Raw genomic sequence first — 17,924 nt, 5'->3', positions numbered from 1 at the left:
GCATCCACTTGTTTTTTCTCCAATTTACTCATATAGTCATGAGAAACAACACAAAACCCCCTTATTCCCCTTCTCAAATTGCTGGTTAACTATTCAATCTTAAAATCAGCAAGCCAGCCTGAAATAACTAAGGCAACACAAACCATATTTTTTCATGTACTGAAATATTGTTATAAAATGTAATTGTATTGCTGATTTTCACAGCCAAATTCTATTTGTCAACCCAAATTCCTCTTATTTTCACATCACCATTTCCCTCTAATAGCTGATCAGTGGCCCATGTGTTGATAAGCTCCTAATAGCTGATGAGTCAAATGCTTGCCTCATTACCCAATATGAATATCCATTATATCAAAATGGTATTTTATACAGGTCAGTGATGCTGTAATATTGAGGATTGATCTGTTTGTCTAAAGTGTAATCGGGTCTTTAATCCTGGTCTAGTCCACGGCCATCACAGTGTCAGCGTGCCAGCACTCTCTGTGGACTGCATTGTATGTGGAGCAGGCAGCAGTGTGAGGGTTTAAATTTAGCCCTGACCTTTTCCTTCATTCCTCATTAGCCGTTTAGACTGGAATTAAACAAAGTGGGGGGGGGGGCTTACACGCCTCTGTCTGTTATCAGACTCACTATTCGCTAAAATGATCAACAGCTCTAAGATGTGCACACACACTGACTTGTCTTGTTTAACTCTCTGTAACTCTATCTCTCTCTCTCTCTCTCTCTCTCTCTCTCTCTCTCTCTCTCTCTCTCTCTCTCTCTCTCTCTCTCTCTCTCTCTCTCTCTCTCTCTCTCTCTCTCTCTCTCTCTGGCAGTATTAAAGCTGTTAAAGATGGCCACAGGAATGAGAGCTCTGCTGGATACAGTAGTTCAAGCCCTTCCACAGGTAAGAATACAGCTGCAAACCCAACATCTGTTGAATCATTTTGTTGTCACCACCTGCTTTTAGTCACTTTTTTGGCTTAGCTCAAAGAGGAAATTATACAAGCAGGGTCGGCAACAGGAACAGCTCACTCATTCGCCCAAGAAAACTGGTGATTCCGAGAAGCCACAAAGTCCCTCTTGAATGGCATAAGGCCCACAGAGAGAGAAAAAGAAAACAGTTCTTGCAAACACACGCATACACACGTTTAATAATCTAAATGTGGACATATCATAGACTTCTATTGTTTTTACATCAACCTAATTATGAAATATTCTAAACCTCACCCTGACCCTTCCCCTATAATAAAACCTTTTGTATAATTTGTATTTGCTTTATGAACCAATTTTCCAATCTACAGCTCTCTGATTCAAACTTACACACATATTGTACTCTACATATTTACACACATTTAAAATAGCAGACATAGAGCATTGTTGTCATCTGAGTGGTCACGGAGTTGCAACTGCCTTGGGAGAGAACTGCTGGATAGACCTCTCTTGGGTGGAGTAAAGCGTCATTCCTTTGTGGATATCGATCCCTTGCTCATTACTGCTGGGCCCAGTGTCTTATCCCCATGCCATCTGGGAGGTAATTAATACTGCAGCTCATTAAAGAGGCACTCAGTCATACAGGATTACCACACACTATTCTTACTGAGTTCTCATACACCGACCACACATTTAGACCTTCCTCCCATAAACTCCTGTACATTTCCTTCACAGTTATCTTAGAGATACAACTCATTCCCCATAAGGTTCAAATTGGCTTGTGTGCAAGCCAATTTGACCCGTATGACCTGGAAATACGGGTTTAAAAGGAGATGTCATGCACCACTGATTCAGATTTGTGCTGAGGAGCCGAGAGAGTCCAGGCCATGTCAGAGGTCAGTTCAGCGCTTTGACAGGACACAACGTCTTGTTCCCATATCAGGGAACAGAGGATACATCAGTAATCAAGTTTCCTGTCTGTCACTCACTCGACATTGTGTCAGTGTAGTGACACTAGGGGTTCTTAAACGAAACAGGCACTGAACCGTGTCATGTGGTACGGAGAAGCGGACATGGGCAGCTGCTGCGTGTCTCGCAGCGAGCATTCAACCATGTCTTGACCTTCCAGTGAGTTAGATAAGGTATCTCCCTGGTCCCGTTAAGGGTGGGAGGAGGCACTTACCTGAGGAGGCTACAGGCAATTTCCCGCCGAGCACCTGCTAGAATAGCGCTGGGGAAGTGCTTTTCCCTGTCCAGGAAGGAAAGCACTACGGAGACCTCATCCTACCGGAGGGAGGTTAACATGTGGATAATACCTCACATGGACTTACCGATGGGGAAGTTCACATATGGATTGATGCCACTGGGGAGGACTCTATCTACGGAGAGGGTACACAGCAATAGTGGCCGATGCAGAGTGAACACAGCGTTTACCTTAGGGGAAACCAAACAGTGGAAATGTATCATACGGGATTACCGAGGGGGGAATCACAACGTATGGAGCAATGCGGATAGATGCGCAGGGCATGAACTGGACACAGCAACGACAAGGCCAGGTCTTTCTCCTCTGAAGGGAGTGCTTGCAGGTTCACCATCTGATCCTGAAAGGAAGTGGTGGGAACTTTCGGAACGTAACCAGGTCGGGGTCACAAGATCACATGAGAGTGTGCCTGCCCGAACTCCAGGCATTCGCCGGTGATATAGAATACCTGCAGGTCCCCAACCCTCTTGATAGAAGTGAGCTCCACAAGAAGGACTGTCTTCAGTGACAAAGTGCTGAGCCCGGCCTGCTCCAGGGGCTGAGTTTCAACCCAGGACGGACCGGGTCGGGAAGCAGCCCGTGGTGGCTCTTTGCTTCATGGAGAAGGTAGAGAGCCACGACCACAACGTTCTCATGGGCATGTTCTCTTTTAGACTAAATGTACTCTTTTGAATATACTCTTTTTTTACACCTGTGGACTCAACCACTGAAGCATCCAGGGGAAGCACAACAATCGACCGTGCGAGGGTGACCACTGATACGCGCCGTAATTCCAGCAGCAGATAGCAAGGTGACGGGATGAACACACAAATGCGCTCGGCTCTGAAGACTAAGTCTGAATGAGTGGTGCACACCATCTCCTTTTATACTCGTATGTCCATGGCGGAGAGTGGCATTTAAATTCCACTCTCCAACATTCTGAATAAACCAAAGGTGATAGGGGCTCTAAAGAGTAAATCCCTAGTGTCACTGCATCAACACAACATCGAATGAGTGACAGACAGGGAACCAATGTTTTGTACTGTTCACACCAATCCTTGTACTACATACAAAGGCTGTTCTTCAAACCTTCGATAACAAAAACAGTACCAAAAGTACCATGGTACCACCATGTCTTTTACTACCACAGCACCACCATGTTTTTTATGCCATAGTTTTTGGACATTTATCCTGGTACTGGTAATCATTCATAACTGAGGTATACAGTATATCAAAGTAAGGATAAACATGCTGTCAGTTGTCACGTATTCCCTGTTTTTTGCCTTTTTTTTAGTTCCCCGTTCCTGTTAGTTCTGTAGTCCTTTGTAGTTTTCTTTCATGATTGGTTTGCCCTGATTGTCTTCCCTAAGTGTTCTTCGTTCCCTTGTTTGCATTGGGTTTTTAATCCCTTGTTTTCCCTGGTTTCATTGTCAGTCTTCACATGTTTTGTTATGTTTTGTGCCTGTGTCCCTGTGTTTTGTTTCTGACCAAAAATTGATCTAGCGGCTGTCAGAATTCTTCTTCTGAAGCAAGGGGACCGTCCAGTTGAGGATCACATCTGTGAGTTTTTAGAGCTAGCAAATTTAGTGCACTATCCAGACCGCTCTTGTGGTTTTCTTCCGGACCTGTCTGAATAGTGCACTGAAGGAACAGATGCCTCCGGCTGATCCTCACTGGACATTCTGCGAATATGTGGAAAAGGGTCTGGAACTATGCGGATACCACAGTGAATTATAGTGGGAACCCTGGGCCAAAACCTACATCTCCTGCTTTCTCATCCAAGCCTTCCATGGCTCCTTGCTCCAAGCCTTCCATGGCTCCTTCATCCAAGCCTGCAATGGTCAACAAGCCAGCGCCCTCGCCTGCCGGCCAAAGAGCCAGCGCCCACACCTTCCACACCCAACGAGCCAGTGCCCACACCTGCCACAGCCAACGAGTCAGCACCCACGCCTGCCACGGCCAACAAGCCAGCACCCACGACTGCCACGGCCAACGAGCCAGCAGCCATGCCTGTCATGGCCAACGAGCCAGCGCCTATGCCTGTGCCCTCGTCCGCTCCCGTGACTACGATCCCAGTTGTCCAGAAAAGGAGAAGGAAAGGACACCTTCTTCCCAGTTGCTGCCAGTTCTCATGACCACGGAAGTCATTCCCCAGTCGCTGCCAGTGCTCACGACTACAGAGGTAGTTCCCCAGTCTCTGCCCATGTTCACAACCACGGAGGTCATTCCAGAGTCTCTGCCTATGCTCATGACCTTGGAGGTTGTTCCCCAGTCTCTGCTCATGCTTACGACCACAGAGGTTGTTCCCCAGTCGCTTCCAGTGCTCACGACCACAGAGGTCGTTCCCAAGTCTCTTCCCATGTTCACGACTACAGAGGTTGTTCCCAAATCTCTGCCCATGCTCACGACCTCGGAGGTTGTTCCCCAGTCTCTGCTCATGCTTACGACAATGGAGGTCATTCCCCAGTCTCAGATGGTGCTGATGACCACAGAGGTCATTCCCCAGTCTCAGCCTGTACTTACGATCACAGAGGTCATTCCAGAGTCTCTGCCAGTGTTCACGACCACGAAAGTTGTTCCCCAGTATCTGCCCATGTTCATGACCACAGAGGTCGTTCCCAAGTCTCTGCCCATGCTCACGACCATGGTGGTCATTTTCCAGTCATCCAGGACTCAGCCTCGAGCCTCACACGGCTCTTCCTTCCACGGATTTGTCTCTCAAGCCTCCCACAGCTCCGCCTTCCATGGCTTCGCCTTCCATGGCTTCGTCTCTCAAGCCTCCCACAGCTCCGCCTTCCATGGCTTCGCCCCTCGAGCCTTCTACAGCTTCGCCCCTAAAGCCTCTCCCGGCTCCGCCTGCCTTTGTCGAGCTTCTCCCAGCTCTGCCCACAAAGTCTTCCACGGCTCCACCCACAGAGACATCCACGGTTCCACTTGCTCCCCCAGAGAGTCTTCCTCCAGCTGTGCCACCCACTCCCCAGAGACTCCTCCTCCATCGGCTCAGCCCGCTCCTCCAGAGACTCTTCCTTCATCGGCCTTCCTGCCTGGTCTGCTCTGGCCTCTTTAGTCTCCGGCTCCACCTTGGTCCTCACTCCCACCAGCTCTGCCTTGGTCTTCCGAACCCCCTGCTCCTCCTTAGCCCTCTGAACCTCTGGCTCCAGCTTGGTCCTCTGAGCCTGCAGCATCGCCCTGGATCTCCATCCCTTCGGCTCCGCCTTGGTCTCAGGCCTCCCTGACTTTGCCTTCTTCCTCTGCACCCCTTCCCCCTTGTGCCCCCTTGAACTGCCTGTTTCTCCCTTCCCCCCACACTCCATGGAAATTGTATTAGCGTGTGGAATCCACTCCGTAGGGGGGCTCTGTCACTTATTCCTGTTTTTTGCCTTGACTTTTATGTTGAAATTCTTGTTTAGTTTCCCGTTCCTGTTTCCTTTTAGTTTTATAGTTTTTTTCATGATTGGTTTCCCCTGATTGTTTTCCCCAGGTGTTCCTTGTTCTCCCTTGTGTATTTAAGCCCTTGTTTTCCCTGGTTTCTTTGTCAGTCTTCACATGTGTTGTCATGTTCTGTGCATGGTTTCCTGTGATTTGTTTCATTTTATTCTGAGTTACCTTGTTAATCTTTGTTTTACTAAAAGCTGTTTAGATCATCATTCCTCGCCTGCCTCGTTACACTTGTCTAGACAACATTTTTGGGCATTAAATTTACGTACTGTAGAAAACTAATAAGCTGCCTTCTGAGACAATTTTCTTTAGGCTGCTGTAGCGAATCAGCTCTATATTCTTCCACCATTAGGTAGCGAATCAGCTCTATGAAATATTAATAATCAATCATAACTTGTTATAATCGATTATGAATATTTGGATCAGTTAATCGGGTTAACTTGATGTAGCTACATTAACATTACAACCAAATACTCGGTTCATCCCGTGAACACTCAATTTTGGTTATTAATTAATTAATTAATAGAAATGTACATTTCCGGGGCAAGGGAAATGTCTTTCTTACTAAGTATTAAGAGCAAGTAGTCAAAATCTATGATTAGTGACTTTAGATATGAGCTTGAGACACAGACAACTTTACATGTGACATGAACAAGACTTTATTAACTAGACTAAACATTTAAACTACTCTAACATACATATACATACATTCATACAGTTTACCAAGGGAAAGAGGGCTGAAGCAGAATACAGGAAGGCAAGAAGTTATAGCATTGTTTGAAGTTCAGCAGATCAACAGCCTGAGCAAACCATCATATTAGTTCTGACACGCCCTTTTTAGAAAGGGGTTAAGGATACTTAATGTATCAAATAATGAGACTAAGTTTGATACTTGCATGTCCCATTTGAATTAAACTGTCCTGATGCAATTTGTTGAGGCTCCAGTTGATCTTTGATGTTGTCTTGATGAGAGAGAGAACCAGTGAGAGTCAGAGGATCTTGGTGAATGGGCAGTCAAGGCCGTAGGTAGCCTGGCGCACGCTTGGGAGTCCTTGGGGCCTTCTAGTGTGGCATCATTCAGCGAGAGAGTGAGAGAGCACAAGGCTCAGAGGGCAAGAGAGGCAGGAAGCAAGAGAGGCTAAGAGTGAGCGAGGAAGAGAGAGGGCTAAGAAGAGAGAGAGAGAGAGAGAGAGAGAAAGTGGGCGCAGCAATTTTATACCCTCAGGAAACAGGTCCCACCTCTCATTGGCTCGACCAATAAGAAGGGTTCTAGGCGGGAATTTGGTTTATTGCTCTTTGTTGTAAAATTGCCCATTGCATGTGCAAGAAAGAAAATAGGAAACATACTTGTAATACTAATATGTTGTTGTTATCGACATATCATGTACACAGTCATTTCAATCTTCAGAATACCAAGTTATAGAGACCAAATATGCCACACATATGATTTTGGTTAACCATAGTATGCAAAGTCTGAAACATTAACCCATTAGTTTGCAAGAAAACATAGATCAAGCACATTTAAGGGAAAATGTGAGATGGCACATTAGATACATGTCAATATTTATCACATGGATATATAGAATATATATATAGGCTTAACAGGGTTCATTTCTCTTTCTCAGTAAGAGAATGAAGTGAGGGTCAGCACTTCTCTGAACATTCCTTTGGAGGTCGTAAAATTCTCCTTCCTTTGGGCAGGAGAATGATGCCTTTGTCCCGTCTCAAGCTCATTTGCATGTTTCTGGCTGGGTTTTATGACGGTGAGAGATTTTGGGCTGAATGACTCAAAAGATAGTAAAACATCGCGTAATATCATTCTACAGAGATCTTATATTCAAATTCAGCTCGGACAAATCGTCAGGTTTAATTTGATACCAAAAAACGTGTGTTTAGTGCACTTAAAAAGGGAATATACACTGAGGCTGTTAAATATGAGGCCTCAGAGTTTAAAACACACAACGAAACAGTTCTAACGAGTTTGATATACCTCAGAAATACACAACATACAGGGATTACACGTATTTCATTAGCAATATGCAGTTCTGTGTTTAACTGAAAAACACACACACACACATTTTTACGTTCAAAGTTTCCCCTTCCTGTCCACACGATAAGCACGTGGTGAGCATGCGGATGTCACATGCGGTTCTCTGTCAATAGTTCATTGTCTCTTTGTCAATACATTTATTGTGCTTGTGGAGACTGGTTGGCGCTATTTCAGTAATTAGGGGAGTTTTTAACAGTAAGTTCTTGTTTGTTCGTGAATCTGTTAAAGCCACTGATCCTCCGCCATACCTTACACTGCATAATAACATAGAAACCTAGTGAGTTGCCTTTCTATGCAGCGTTTTTGGGTATCATAGGCACATAGAAACTTAGTTAGCTGCCTTCCTAGATAGTATTTTTGGGCATCACAAGCACATACAATATAAACCTAGTGAGCTGCCATAGTAGAAAGCATTTTGGGCATTATAGTCGCTTAGAAACACAGTGAGCTGCCTTCCTGGACAGCATGTTTGGGCATTATAGGCACATGCAGTAGAAACGTATTGAGCCACCTTACTATGCAGCATTTTTGGGCATCATAGGCACAGAAACTTAGTGAGCTGTCTTCTTAGAACCTTTGTTTTGGATCTCCACCAATACATAGTACAATGGTGCAGCAGTTTTGCACATATCCTTATTCTGTTTGGTCATTATGTTTCTTTCAAAGTGTTTTATATCTCTAGAGCAGAAAACCTTAGTTTCTGTAGCATTGGTTTGTCCTACTCTGGAACAACGGCCCATTACTTAGCATTAAATGAAAATAAACCTCAACTGTTGCTTTATCATACCCATTGGCACACCCCATAAAAAAACACTACCAACAGAATCAAATAACTATATAAATTACATTAATATGATCTAAGCTAATTTTATTAGATAATAATTGTGTTTTATTCACAATTTTACGGACATAGGGCTCTATAACACTGTTTTCATAATTGACGGCACTTTAGTCTAGCTGTTTGTGCCTGCGCCATATTCTTTATCTCCTTCAGTTTTATTACATCTCTCTTTTCTTCAAGCAGGGACTAAAAATGGTTCAAGGAACAAAATAGAAAACCAAAAACAAACAATTTTTTTAACAGAACGTAACTGAAGAACAGAACAAAGTGATTTTCAATTGTTATTTAATGATAACGTTATTTTTAAATGCTGGTTAGAACCAGTTAATTTTGTTCCAATAATTCTTTCATGAAACTAATGGCCAAAGGGTTTATCACTGACATTTTTTGGAACTACAGCACTTCATGTTGCCCCGTAAAAATTCAACATGTGCTTGGATCCTGAAGTAAACTGCTGCATCACACACTGCCTAATTGCCCCTTGTGGATGCCATTTTAACAACTATGTTCTGTATATTTATAATAAGTAAATTTATACTTAACTGTCAATTAACTGCTTGTTATGATTTCTATGCAAATACGTCTACCACACAGAAACAATAAATAAATAATTGCTTATTTTCGCTTATTTTGGTGTGGCAAGTGGCTTTTCCAGACCACGCTGCTTGTTTCTCTTGTGAGATCTGGCAACACTCGATTGGTTTTTCACCCACCCATTAGCACAGAATACTGTCATTACACATACTGTCAAATAATGTTATTATCCATATTTAATTTTTTTCTAACCGGTATCCTTTTGGAAAGGAGGCTACAGAACTTCTGAACCAGAACGAAAAATACTTTTTTTGCTCAGAACGAACCGAAATGAAAAACATTTAATTTATAGTCCCTGGTTTCAAGAAATCTGTGCAGCTGTGTATGCAGTCTAAGGGCATTGTCAGACCTGTAGCTTGTGTTATTTGTTCTGAAACAGGGGCTAAAATTGTGACAGTGTTACATTTTCTTCTTGGTTCGGTTTGCTTTCACAAGGCAACATTTCAAAACAGACCAAAACTGTGTTAATATTAGTTACATTTGAGCAAACATCCCCTCACAGGTCAGAATGTGCCCTGTTCTAGAATTTAGGTCATACGTCAATATAGATGGGTTAAAATGATATAGGCATACCTGTAAAAATCTGTCAACCAGTACAAATTTTAGAGTATTGTGTATGATACGGTTATGCAAAACATCTCATTAAGCAGCAGGGAAATAGGTACAGCTGTGGGTTAGTCTACAACTGCAGAGGGACTTATACTGCAGGAACGGAGACAACAAAATGTACAATACATTGTTTTTTGTTATTGTTTTGTCTGTTCCGGATGCTTCTTCCATCTGTACCAAACCCCAGGGTAGCGTTCCCTCTTTGCAATCCAGTTCTACTTTTAAAGTTTGAGATATTTAAAAGTTTGAAACGTTTTGCTATACGATTAGATGCAGAACTTTAATGCATGAGATGTGCATCCGGGAAGTACAAAATTACAGCGGCAGTAAGTGCTTGCCTCTCTAAACTGTGTTAAGAGAGTGTCTGTATGTGTGTGTTTGTGTGTGTGTGTTGGTTTTTGTCTTGATTGGTGTGTTTCAGGTGGGGAACCTTGGCCTCCTCTTCATGCTACTGTTCTTCATATATGCTGCACTGGGAGTGGAATTGTTTGGAGAACTAGGTAATTTTTTATTTTGACGCATTCTTTCCCTCTTTTTCTCTCTCGATTTCACTTTCATTCACTCTTTGGAATTCTGTCTCTTCAGTTATTTTGAATTGAAAGCTTTTGACATAGTTGCATGACAATACAGGTTACATTGAAATCAATGCTTGTACACTGTGTCCTGATCAAATGAGAAGTTGCCAGCAACTAGTAAATTCTAGTAAATTGCCTGTTCACACCGAATGCAAAAATGCTGTGAGACATAATGAGAGCCAGTCAGAACTTTTTTGATGTTTAATATTATACAGTCTTGTGAATTTTAGAACAATAAGATTTGTATATGGGTTGGGCTACTCAGCATAACACCACATGAATAGAAAACACACAGACATCAACACATTGCTTGTTGCTGCTTGATGCAGTTGATTAGGACAAACTCTCAGATTTACAAAGAAGAGATTTTATTGTGTTGTGTCTAATAAGGACACTGTGTTAGTTGAGAAAAAATTCTAAAACATCCACAAAAGAAACTAACTAAAATGCAATACATTACAACATGATAGCTAAAAAAATTAATATAAAAAACACTCCCATCTCTCTTTCTTTCTGTCCTATCACAGTGTGCAATGAAGACTACCCCTGTGAAGGCATGAGTCGTCATGCCACCTTTGAGAACTTCGGTATGGCATTCCTCACACTATTCCAGGTCTCTACTGGTGATAACTGGAATGGTATAATGAAGGTATAGTACCAGAGCAAAGACCAATTAGTACCCATTTCACCCATAACAGAGCAAGCTGGCATATTGCTCGTGGACGAGATGATAGCTAGACACTTCAGATGTGCATATATGAGCAAGAACTATTACAAGAAACTTATGGTATCTGATGTTTATTTTTAATTTTTATATATGTATTTATTTATTTTATTTATAAATCAATGCTGTTGAGGAAGAAGAGGTCAGACTAGGTTGGTCCTGTCCTGCCCAGTCCTGTGCTTGAGCCTTTCCACTATGGACAGAACGGCAAATATGTTTACTTTAAATACATTTTGTTCTCCAGGACTATATGAACCAGCGAACTTGTGAAACATTATTTTATCACTTTCACGTGAGTTTTTTCTGCGCTTTACACCTCCCATACACACATAATCAGCATGTTGCGTCACTAAAAAACTATGTTTTTGAAAACGCCTTCTAAAATGAAGTCTCATTTCAATATGAAGAGTCAATCGGTTCAAAACTCAGTTTTCTGTGATGTGTGTGGAAATTTTGGAATACTGTGATCAAAACAATTTGCGCAAGGCAATGGTTGTTGATCTTGTACTGGAATTTGTCAGGCAGTACTTTAACAGTGATCATGGAACAATGGTTTGTTTTGTTGTTTTCAGAAATGCATTTTTAGCAGCCTATGCAAAGAGAACCCGCCTAGCTTCATCTTTCTTTCTCTCCAACCAGGCTTTCATATGATAGCAATAAGATGGAGAAACTGCCAACTCAGCATATTCAGCTCAGTGGTAAAGCATACCTGAATAAATGAGGACGTATCTGTGCGATATCCATGCAGAATGCCCCACAATCACCAGGGGGTATGTTTGATTGAGGGTGACAGGCTCCCCACATCAGGCACACACACACACACACACACACACACACACAATGAGTTTTATGGTTGATGGATCTTGTGGCATCTTCCTGGCAGCTAAAGTACCATAATCAGAGCTGTAAATTACAACCTGAGCTCATAAATACCTTCAGAGAGCACCTCCTCCCCAAGCCTGAACGTACCCATGTGTGGCCAATCAAAATGACTGCAAGAGCCTGCACCCATTTGACACTCAGTCACTGCAGCTATTGAAGAATAAAAAGAGAGAGTTTATATTAAATCAGAATGAAAATGCCATTATGGGATTTGTTCCTATTTCTTGAAATGGCGCCATGCATGCTTATCAAACTGCAGATGATGAGAGGAGGAAGGACAAGTCAACTGTCACACATAAATACTGGTTACCAGCAGCCTCTTGGAAGTAGAAGCCATAGCAAATATTTGTTGTAATTTCCAAGGCAATTTTTTTATTAATGTAATCCAGTAGTCTTGTGTAATGCCTCAAAATTGGATGTCAGGTGTGACCAAATTGCTTTTATACAACAGTTCTATAAACAGTAAGTTGATATCGAGTAACTGACATTTCAGATATAATCGCTATGGCAGAATATATGTAGACCATTTCAAGGTCTATTTGTCGATTTAAGGAAATGGCATTTTCTACTAGTTCTCATTCATACTCATTCAAAACACCACAGGAGTCGCTTCATTCATAGTGACATTACCACGATTAAAGTTATTAACGTTAAAATGATTGTCATAAAATGTCATTATTAAAATGGGAACCATGTTGTTTGGTAGCTGGATGCTCACTGGATACCTAGAACTAACAGAAATGAAAGTGTTTAGATCTCTGAAAAAGCAACTACAAACGAATGCATGAACCACAGCAGTGAAGCAAGGTGGCTGGATGCGTGCAGTACTAACGTCACGGTTACTGTTGTAACCTCAGGGAACGAGACGTTGTGTGGAATGAAGTGACACAAGGGGTCTTCCTTGGGAGCCTCGCGTACTTCTGAATTTGAGAAAAGGCCAATGAGTAATTGGCAGATAGAATTTGCATGTCCCGCCTCCAGACATACGGTATAAAGAGAAGCAGGCGTGTGTCTGTCAGTCAGGTTTTTGCACTGAGGAGCCGAGAATATTGTATGGCTGTTTACAGTGGTAGGTCTAGAGCCGTGGCAGAAGGGACACAACGTCTCGTTCCAACAGTAACCGTGACGTTCCTCTTCTGTCACTCACTTGACGTTGTGTCGAATTAAGTGAAACAAGGGGTCCCACTCAAAAGTGCCACGCACTAGCATGTGTTACGTGAACTGCTCACACAGGCTGCTGCATGCTAGAGGCAACTGTATCGGCTGCACTTAGCCCTTCCCAACACCCCCAAAAGAGATGTCATATACAGACCTTAGGTTCCCAGCATTCCTGAGGGGGGAACAGGTGCTACATGACTAACATGTGTCGGTTGTTCTGCATTACCGAGTTCTACGAAGACGGCCTTGTGTCACTTCATTCGACACAACGTCGAGTGAGTGACAGAAGGGGAATAACTGTAGCACATATCTTATCTCTGGAAATTGAACAAAATGTATGCCAAGTAATTGTACATTTGAGAGGTGACAAATTGTCACATTTACAGTTCGAAATGTGACAATAGATCACTCCCATTATAATGAATGAAGCTGCGCAAGTCATTTACTATTACATTTAGTCATTTACAGATTCTTTTATTTAAAAGGACTTATGATGCCCAAAATTTCCTAAATTTGGAACACACAAAAAAATCCTTACCTTGTCCACAGGTTACACAGACAGATCATTTGAATGGCTTCATTTGATTATAATATATATATATACTGTATATTATGACAGTATGCAATTACAGATGTGGAGAATATGGCCAGCTTATTTTTGTGCAAACAAACTAGTTCCAAAAGAAGCCAAAGCATAAATTTTACCTTGAAGTCTAAGGGTCCTGCTAAAGTAAAAGCTAGATGCAGCGCAACAAGTAGAACAGAATGCTGATTGCTGGTCTTCAAAGAAGTACTTTTTACCTTCATACAGTGTCTAAGAATGTGATGCTGAAAAAACAGCAAGATGGAGTGCAACATCCAATGTCTATTGCATGTTTAAATAGAAAAACAATTGAAGAACTGTGCAAACAGATGCAAAAACGTGTTCTGTGTGAACATCTACTAACACTATGGAACTGCAGTGTGATCAAAACATTTCTCCCTTGTTTGAGCGGCCCATTCAGACTGACACAGCAACACTGGCGTGACCAATTGTGTGAGTTTGGGGCGGAGCTAGAGCTGGATTTATTTTAAACATTTTGGCATTTCCGTTTGGTAATGAAATTGCACACTTAAGCTTATTCATTGTTTTATTTACTTCAAACCTTTCTCAAAACTCTCTTTGTCTTTCTCTCTCTCTCTTGTTATCTACACTCCTGTAGGACACTCTTCGAGAATGCCCGTCGGGCGAATACACCTGCAATCCCAGCCTACAATTCATCTCTCCAATGTACTTTGTGAGCTTTGTGCTGACGGCCCAGTTTGTTCTCATCAATGTGGTTGTGGCAGTGCTGATGAAACACCTGGACGACTCAAACAAAGAAGCCCAAGAGGAGGCAGAGATGGATGCAGAGATTGAACTGGAGCTTGCCCAGGGAACGCTTTGCTGTATCAGAGGTGTAGGAGGAGGAGGAGGTTCTGGAGTGGAGAGAAATGCTGGGGGGCATCAGGGAGCTGGATCAAGCTCTGCTGTTCCACCTCATTCCCCCATTACATACCCAGGGGCCCACGACCCCAACAGTGACAGGAAACTGTACTCCCCGGCACAGGTAGAACATATGCAACGCTGGTAGGGAAAGGGGATGGATGGATGGATGGATAATGATTAATTGATGTATGGATTTACAGATTGTTGATGGAGGAATGCATTCATGAATACATGACATGGTTTAATGGATATATGAATGGATTTATACATAGATTTCTGTGAGAACTGGGTAGATGAATTTATGATATGTAATTTTTTTAAAGACAGAATGCATTGATTGATTGGCACACTGATAATGGCTGGATAATAAATGATTGAATTATGGTTTGGATAATGGATGGAAGATTGGTTTATGAATGAGTGATTATTGGATAAATATGCATAGATTGATTAATTGACTGATTATTGATGGAGGAATGAACTGATGAATATTAAATGGATACTGATAGTTCCCAAAATTAAATCCAGTGGATGGGCAATGTTCAGTGCTGTTGTGAAAAGCAAATGAATGCACACCTGTGACACCACATTAAATGTATTGCACCAAAGTGTCAGGTTGCTTGGCAACCATAAACAAAACTACAGCTAATAGTTAATTAAACTACAGTGGGCTAATTAATTATATTACTTGCAGCAGATTTGTTTATTGTGATTATTAATGGAATGTTCCATGTTCGACAGCATTTGTGTCATAATTTTGATTACCACAAAAATATATATATATATATATATATATATATATATATATATATATATATTTACTCATCCCTTATTTATTTAAAAATAAATTGCAGTTACAGTAAGTGTTGTGAATGAGGCAGCGAAGGCAGACGAGGAGATGCGGATCCAAGTGCAGTTCAACTTTATTGAGGAACAAACAAGGCAGGTACACGGAAAACACGGGAACAAAGGAAAAGCCCCCAATGGGGAAATAAACACAAGACTGAGAAAACGGGCAGGGAACACATACCAGGCTAACAACATTCAACGATAGACCCCGATTGAACAAACAGACAGGGTTTAAATACACTGACAAGGGAAGACAGGAACCAATGAACAACAGAACTCAAAACAAGATAACAAGGTGAATAAACAGAAACCAATGGTAGACTAATGAGGACGGGTGAAAACAATGACAGAGAACACGAACGCTAACAGGGAGACTGTGGAACTAAACAAGGGACAAAAGTGAAAACTACGGAATACAAAAGTGACAAAAATGACAACCGAGGGGTAACAGTGAGAACAAGACGAGGTAACCCTAACAGAAAGGCACTAACAATAAATGTGAAAGGGGAAAGGTTATAAACGTTAAAATACAAATGTATAGCCACAATAAATATTATGAGGTTAACATGATTTTGTGTGATAAAATTACTTTCTAACCTTATCTGTGTAAAGATGTATCCAATATTACAACTTGTTAGAATTTGTTGTCATGCCAAATAATAGTAGTAAACCCTGTAATGTGGTAAATATCATAACACCAGTAAATCACTGAATTTATCACACTAATATCATGTTAGTGTGTGTAATGTCTAAAATTTGTGGCCATGATTTTGAAATACTGTGCATTTGAATGTTTATTGACTGGCTCCATTGACTTCCATTGTAAAAGCGTCACAGCATTTTTTTTTTTCTTTAAACAAGGTACGAATTGAAATTATTGTTTCTGGTAATCAACGTTATGCCACTAATGCTGTTGATTGAGCTCAACTTGCATTGAACCCATTACCTGGAACACTCTTTTGAAATTAATAAATATAACTACTTCGTGAAAATTTGTGTCTCCATTTCGCATCTCACCTAATGCCTTAGAACACCATTTACCCATGGTAAAATCACTTTAATCACTTGTATTTTTTGTATTATCACTTTATTAGATGGATGAATGGATGGATGAACGGCAGCTGGATGGTTTGGAAGGGTGTTCGTAGTGTCTGTAATGTTTTGTTAGAATCGTTTGTCTTTGTGCATAGCCAAATGTTAGTGCCCTTTACTCGTGATGTTTGAGTATGATTTGGATCTGCTTAAAAGGGCAAAAGAGGCATAATGAGGGGAAGTAGAATGCACAGAAGTTTTCCTAATGGAGCCTCAGGACTTGCCCCAAGTTGGGTCCTGTCACCATGGCAACACGTTTGTGTCAGTCTGCGACACTCTGAAACATGTAAACACACCGAACAACAATTAATCATCTTTTTTAGTTAAGTTTAGGATCCCATGATTAACTACTGAATCGAATCCATCAATACAAACCAGGAAACTAAAGTCCCTCATATGCACATAGGTTACAATAAATGCCAAAAACAGAATACTGACTAATACCTTGGTGTGCTCGCATAGACACACATGCACGCAGTGATGACTCACTGTCAGGCAGCTATTGTGGAGCTACAATTGTCTTCACCTGTCCATTTATAGCTTCTGCAGCAGATTATGTAACTGCCGAGCGAAGAGGAAAAGAAAGGAGGAGGACAGAGAAAGAAAGAGGAATGGAATGCTAATTGAAGGGTTGGGTTCATGACAGTGTAAAGCACTTGGATTCTATAGTGAAGCTGGATTTGTTTATGTAGCTAATTGTGAGTGGTATGCATTTGTAAATGTTCATAGGTACAGGTGTATGGGCTGTACATATTGGAAGGAAAGGCCTTCAAACAATTTTAAAATTAAACTCACAAATGCTTCAAGCCTTGTGAATGGAGACATATTGTAAATAGGGTATAATGGTGCTAAAGGCTCCATTGATTTTATTTTCTCCCAAAACTTTAAATAGCAACAGAAACTTTCACAGCACTTTCCTAAACACCTGTTTGTCACTATGCACTATGCACAAAAATGTTCCTGATCCATGAGATCTTTGCATGTGAAGTCTAAAGGTCAATTTTATTTCATTTTTTATATTTTTTACAGTGTATTTATTTATTTTTTGTTGTGTAGTTAATGAAAATCCCTGAAATAAACACATTTATTTTGAGACAAAATAGTAATTTAGCATTTTCAGTTTTAAGGTCTTTAAATCAAAACATTTTTCAATAACTGGCCAAAAAGTGAAAGGATAGTATGTGGGGTAAAAAGCCCCTCTTTTGCAGGGGCTAAAGGCCCCTATAAAACACATAGTTTTTTACAAAGTGGGGCGAATAGATTTGTTATGACAAATATTCAAAGTGCACTCACATGGACTCATCCAATTTTGTTTATAGAATACTTGAGATGTAATGAAATGCCAAATGTTTTTGAAATTATCAGGAAATGGTTGCCTTTTTTTCTAAAGTATTTATTTTTAATAAACTATAATATTTTGGAATATTATTAAACCCCCTATCTTTTACCCCAAGTGAGGGAGCCTTTTACCCCAAGTGTGAGGTAAAAAGCT

General features: G+C 41.3%; 1 protein-coding gene across 1 annotated transcript in view; it reads left to right on the top strand.

Annotated features, from left to right (window-relative positions):
• LOC127647520 (voltage-dependent T-type calcium channel subunit alpha-1I-like) overlaps nucleotides 1-17,924 on the top strand; it is a 175,558-nt gene that overhangs the window by 115,740 nt on the left and 41,894 nt on the right. Inside the window, exons 27-30 of the mRNA XM_052131796.1 lie at nucleotides 816-886; nucleotides 10,106-10,184; nucleotides 10,787-10,908; nucleotides 14,226-14,612. Of these exons, the coding sequence (XP_051987756.1) occupies nucleotides 816-886; nucleotides 10,106-10,184; nucleotides 10,787-10,908; nucleotides 14,226-14,612 (659 nt within the window). The remainder of the gene's footprint in view (nucleotides 1-815; nucleotides 887-10,105; nucleotides 10,185-10,786; nucleotides 10,909-14,225; nucleotides 14,613-17,924) is intronic.

This window comes from Xyrauchen texanus, chromosome 8 (assembly GCF_025860055.1).
Source record: "Xyrauchen texanus isolate HMW12.3.18 chromosome 8, RBS_HiC_50CHRs, whole genome shotgun sequence".
Classification (NCBI taxonomy): domain Eukaryota; kingdom Metazoa; phylum Chordata; class Actinopteri; order Cypriniformes; family Catostomidae; genus Xyrauchen; species Xyrauchen texanus.
The sequence above is the reverse complement of the archived record's forward strand: the minus strand, read 5'-3'. Positions and strand labels throughout refer to the sequence as shown.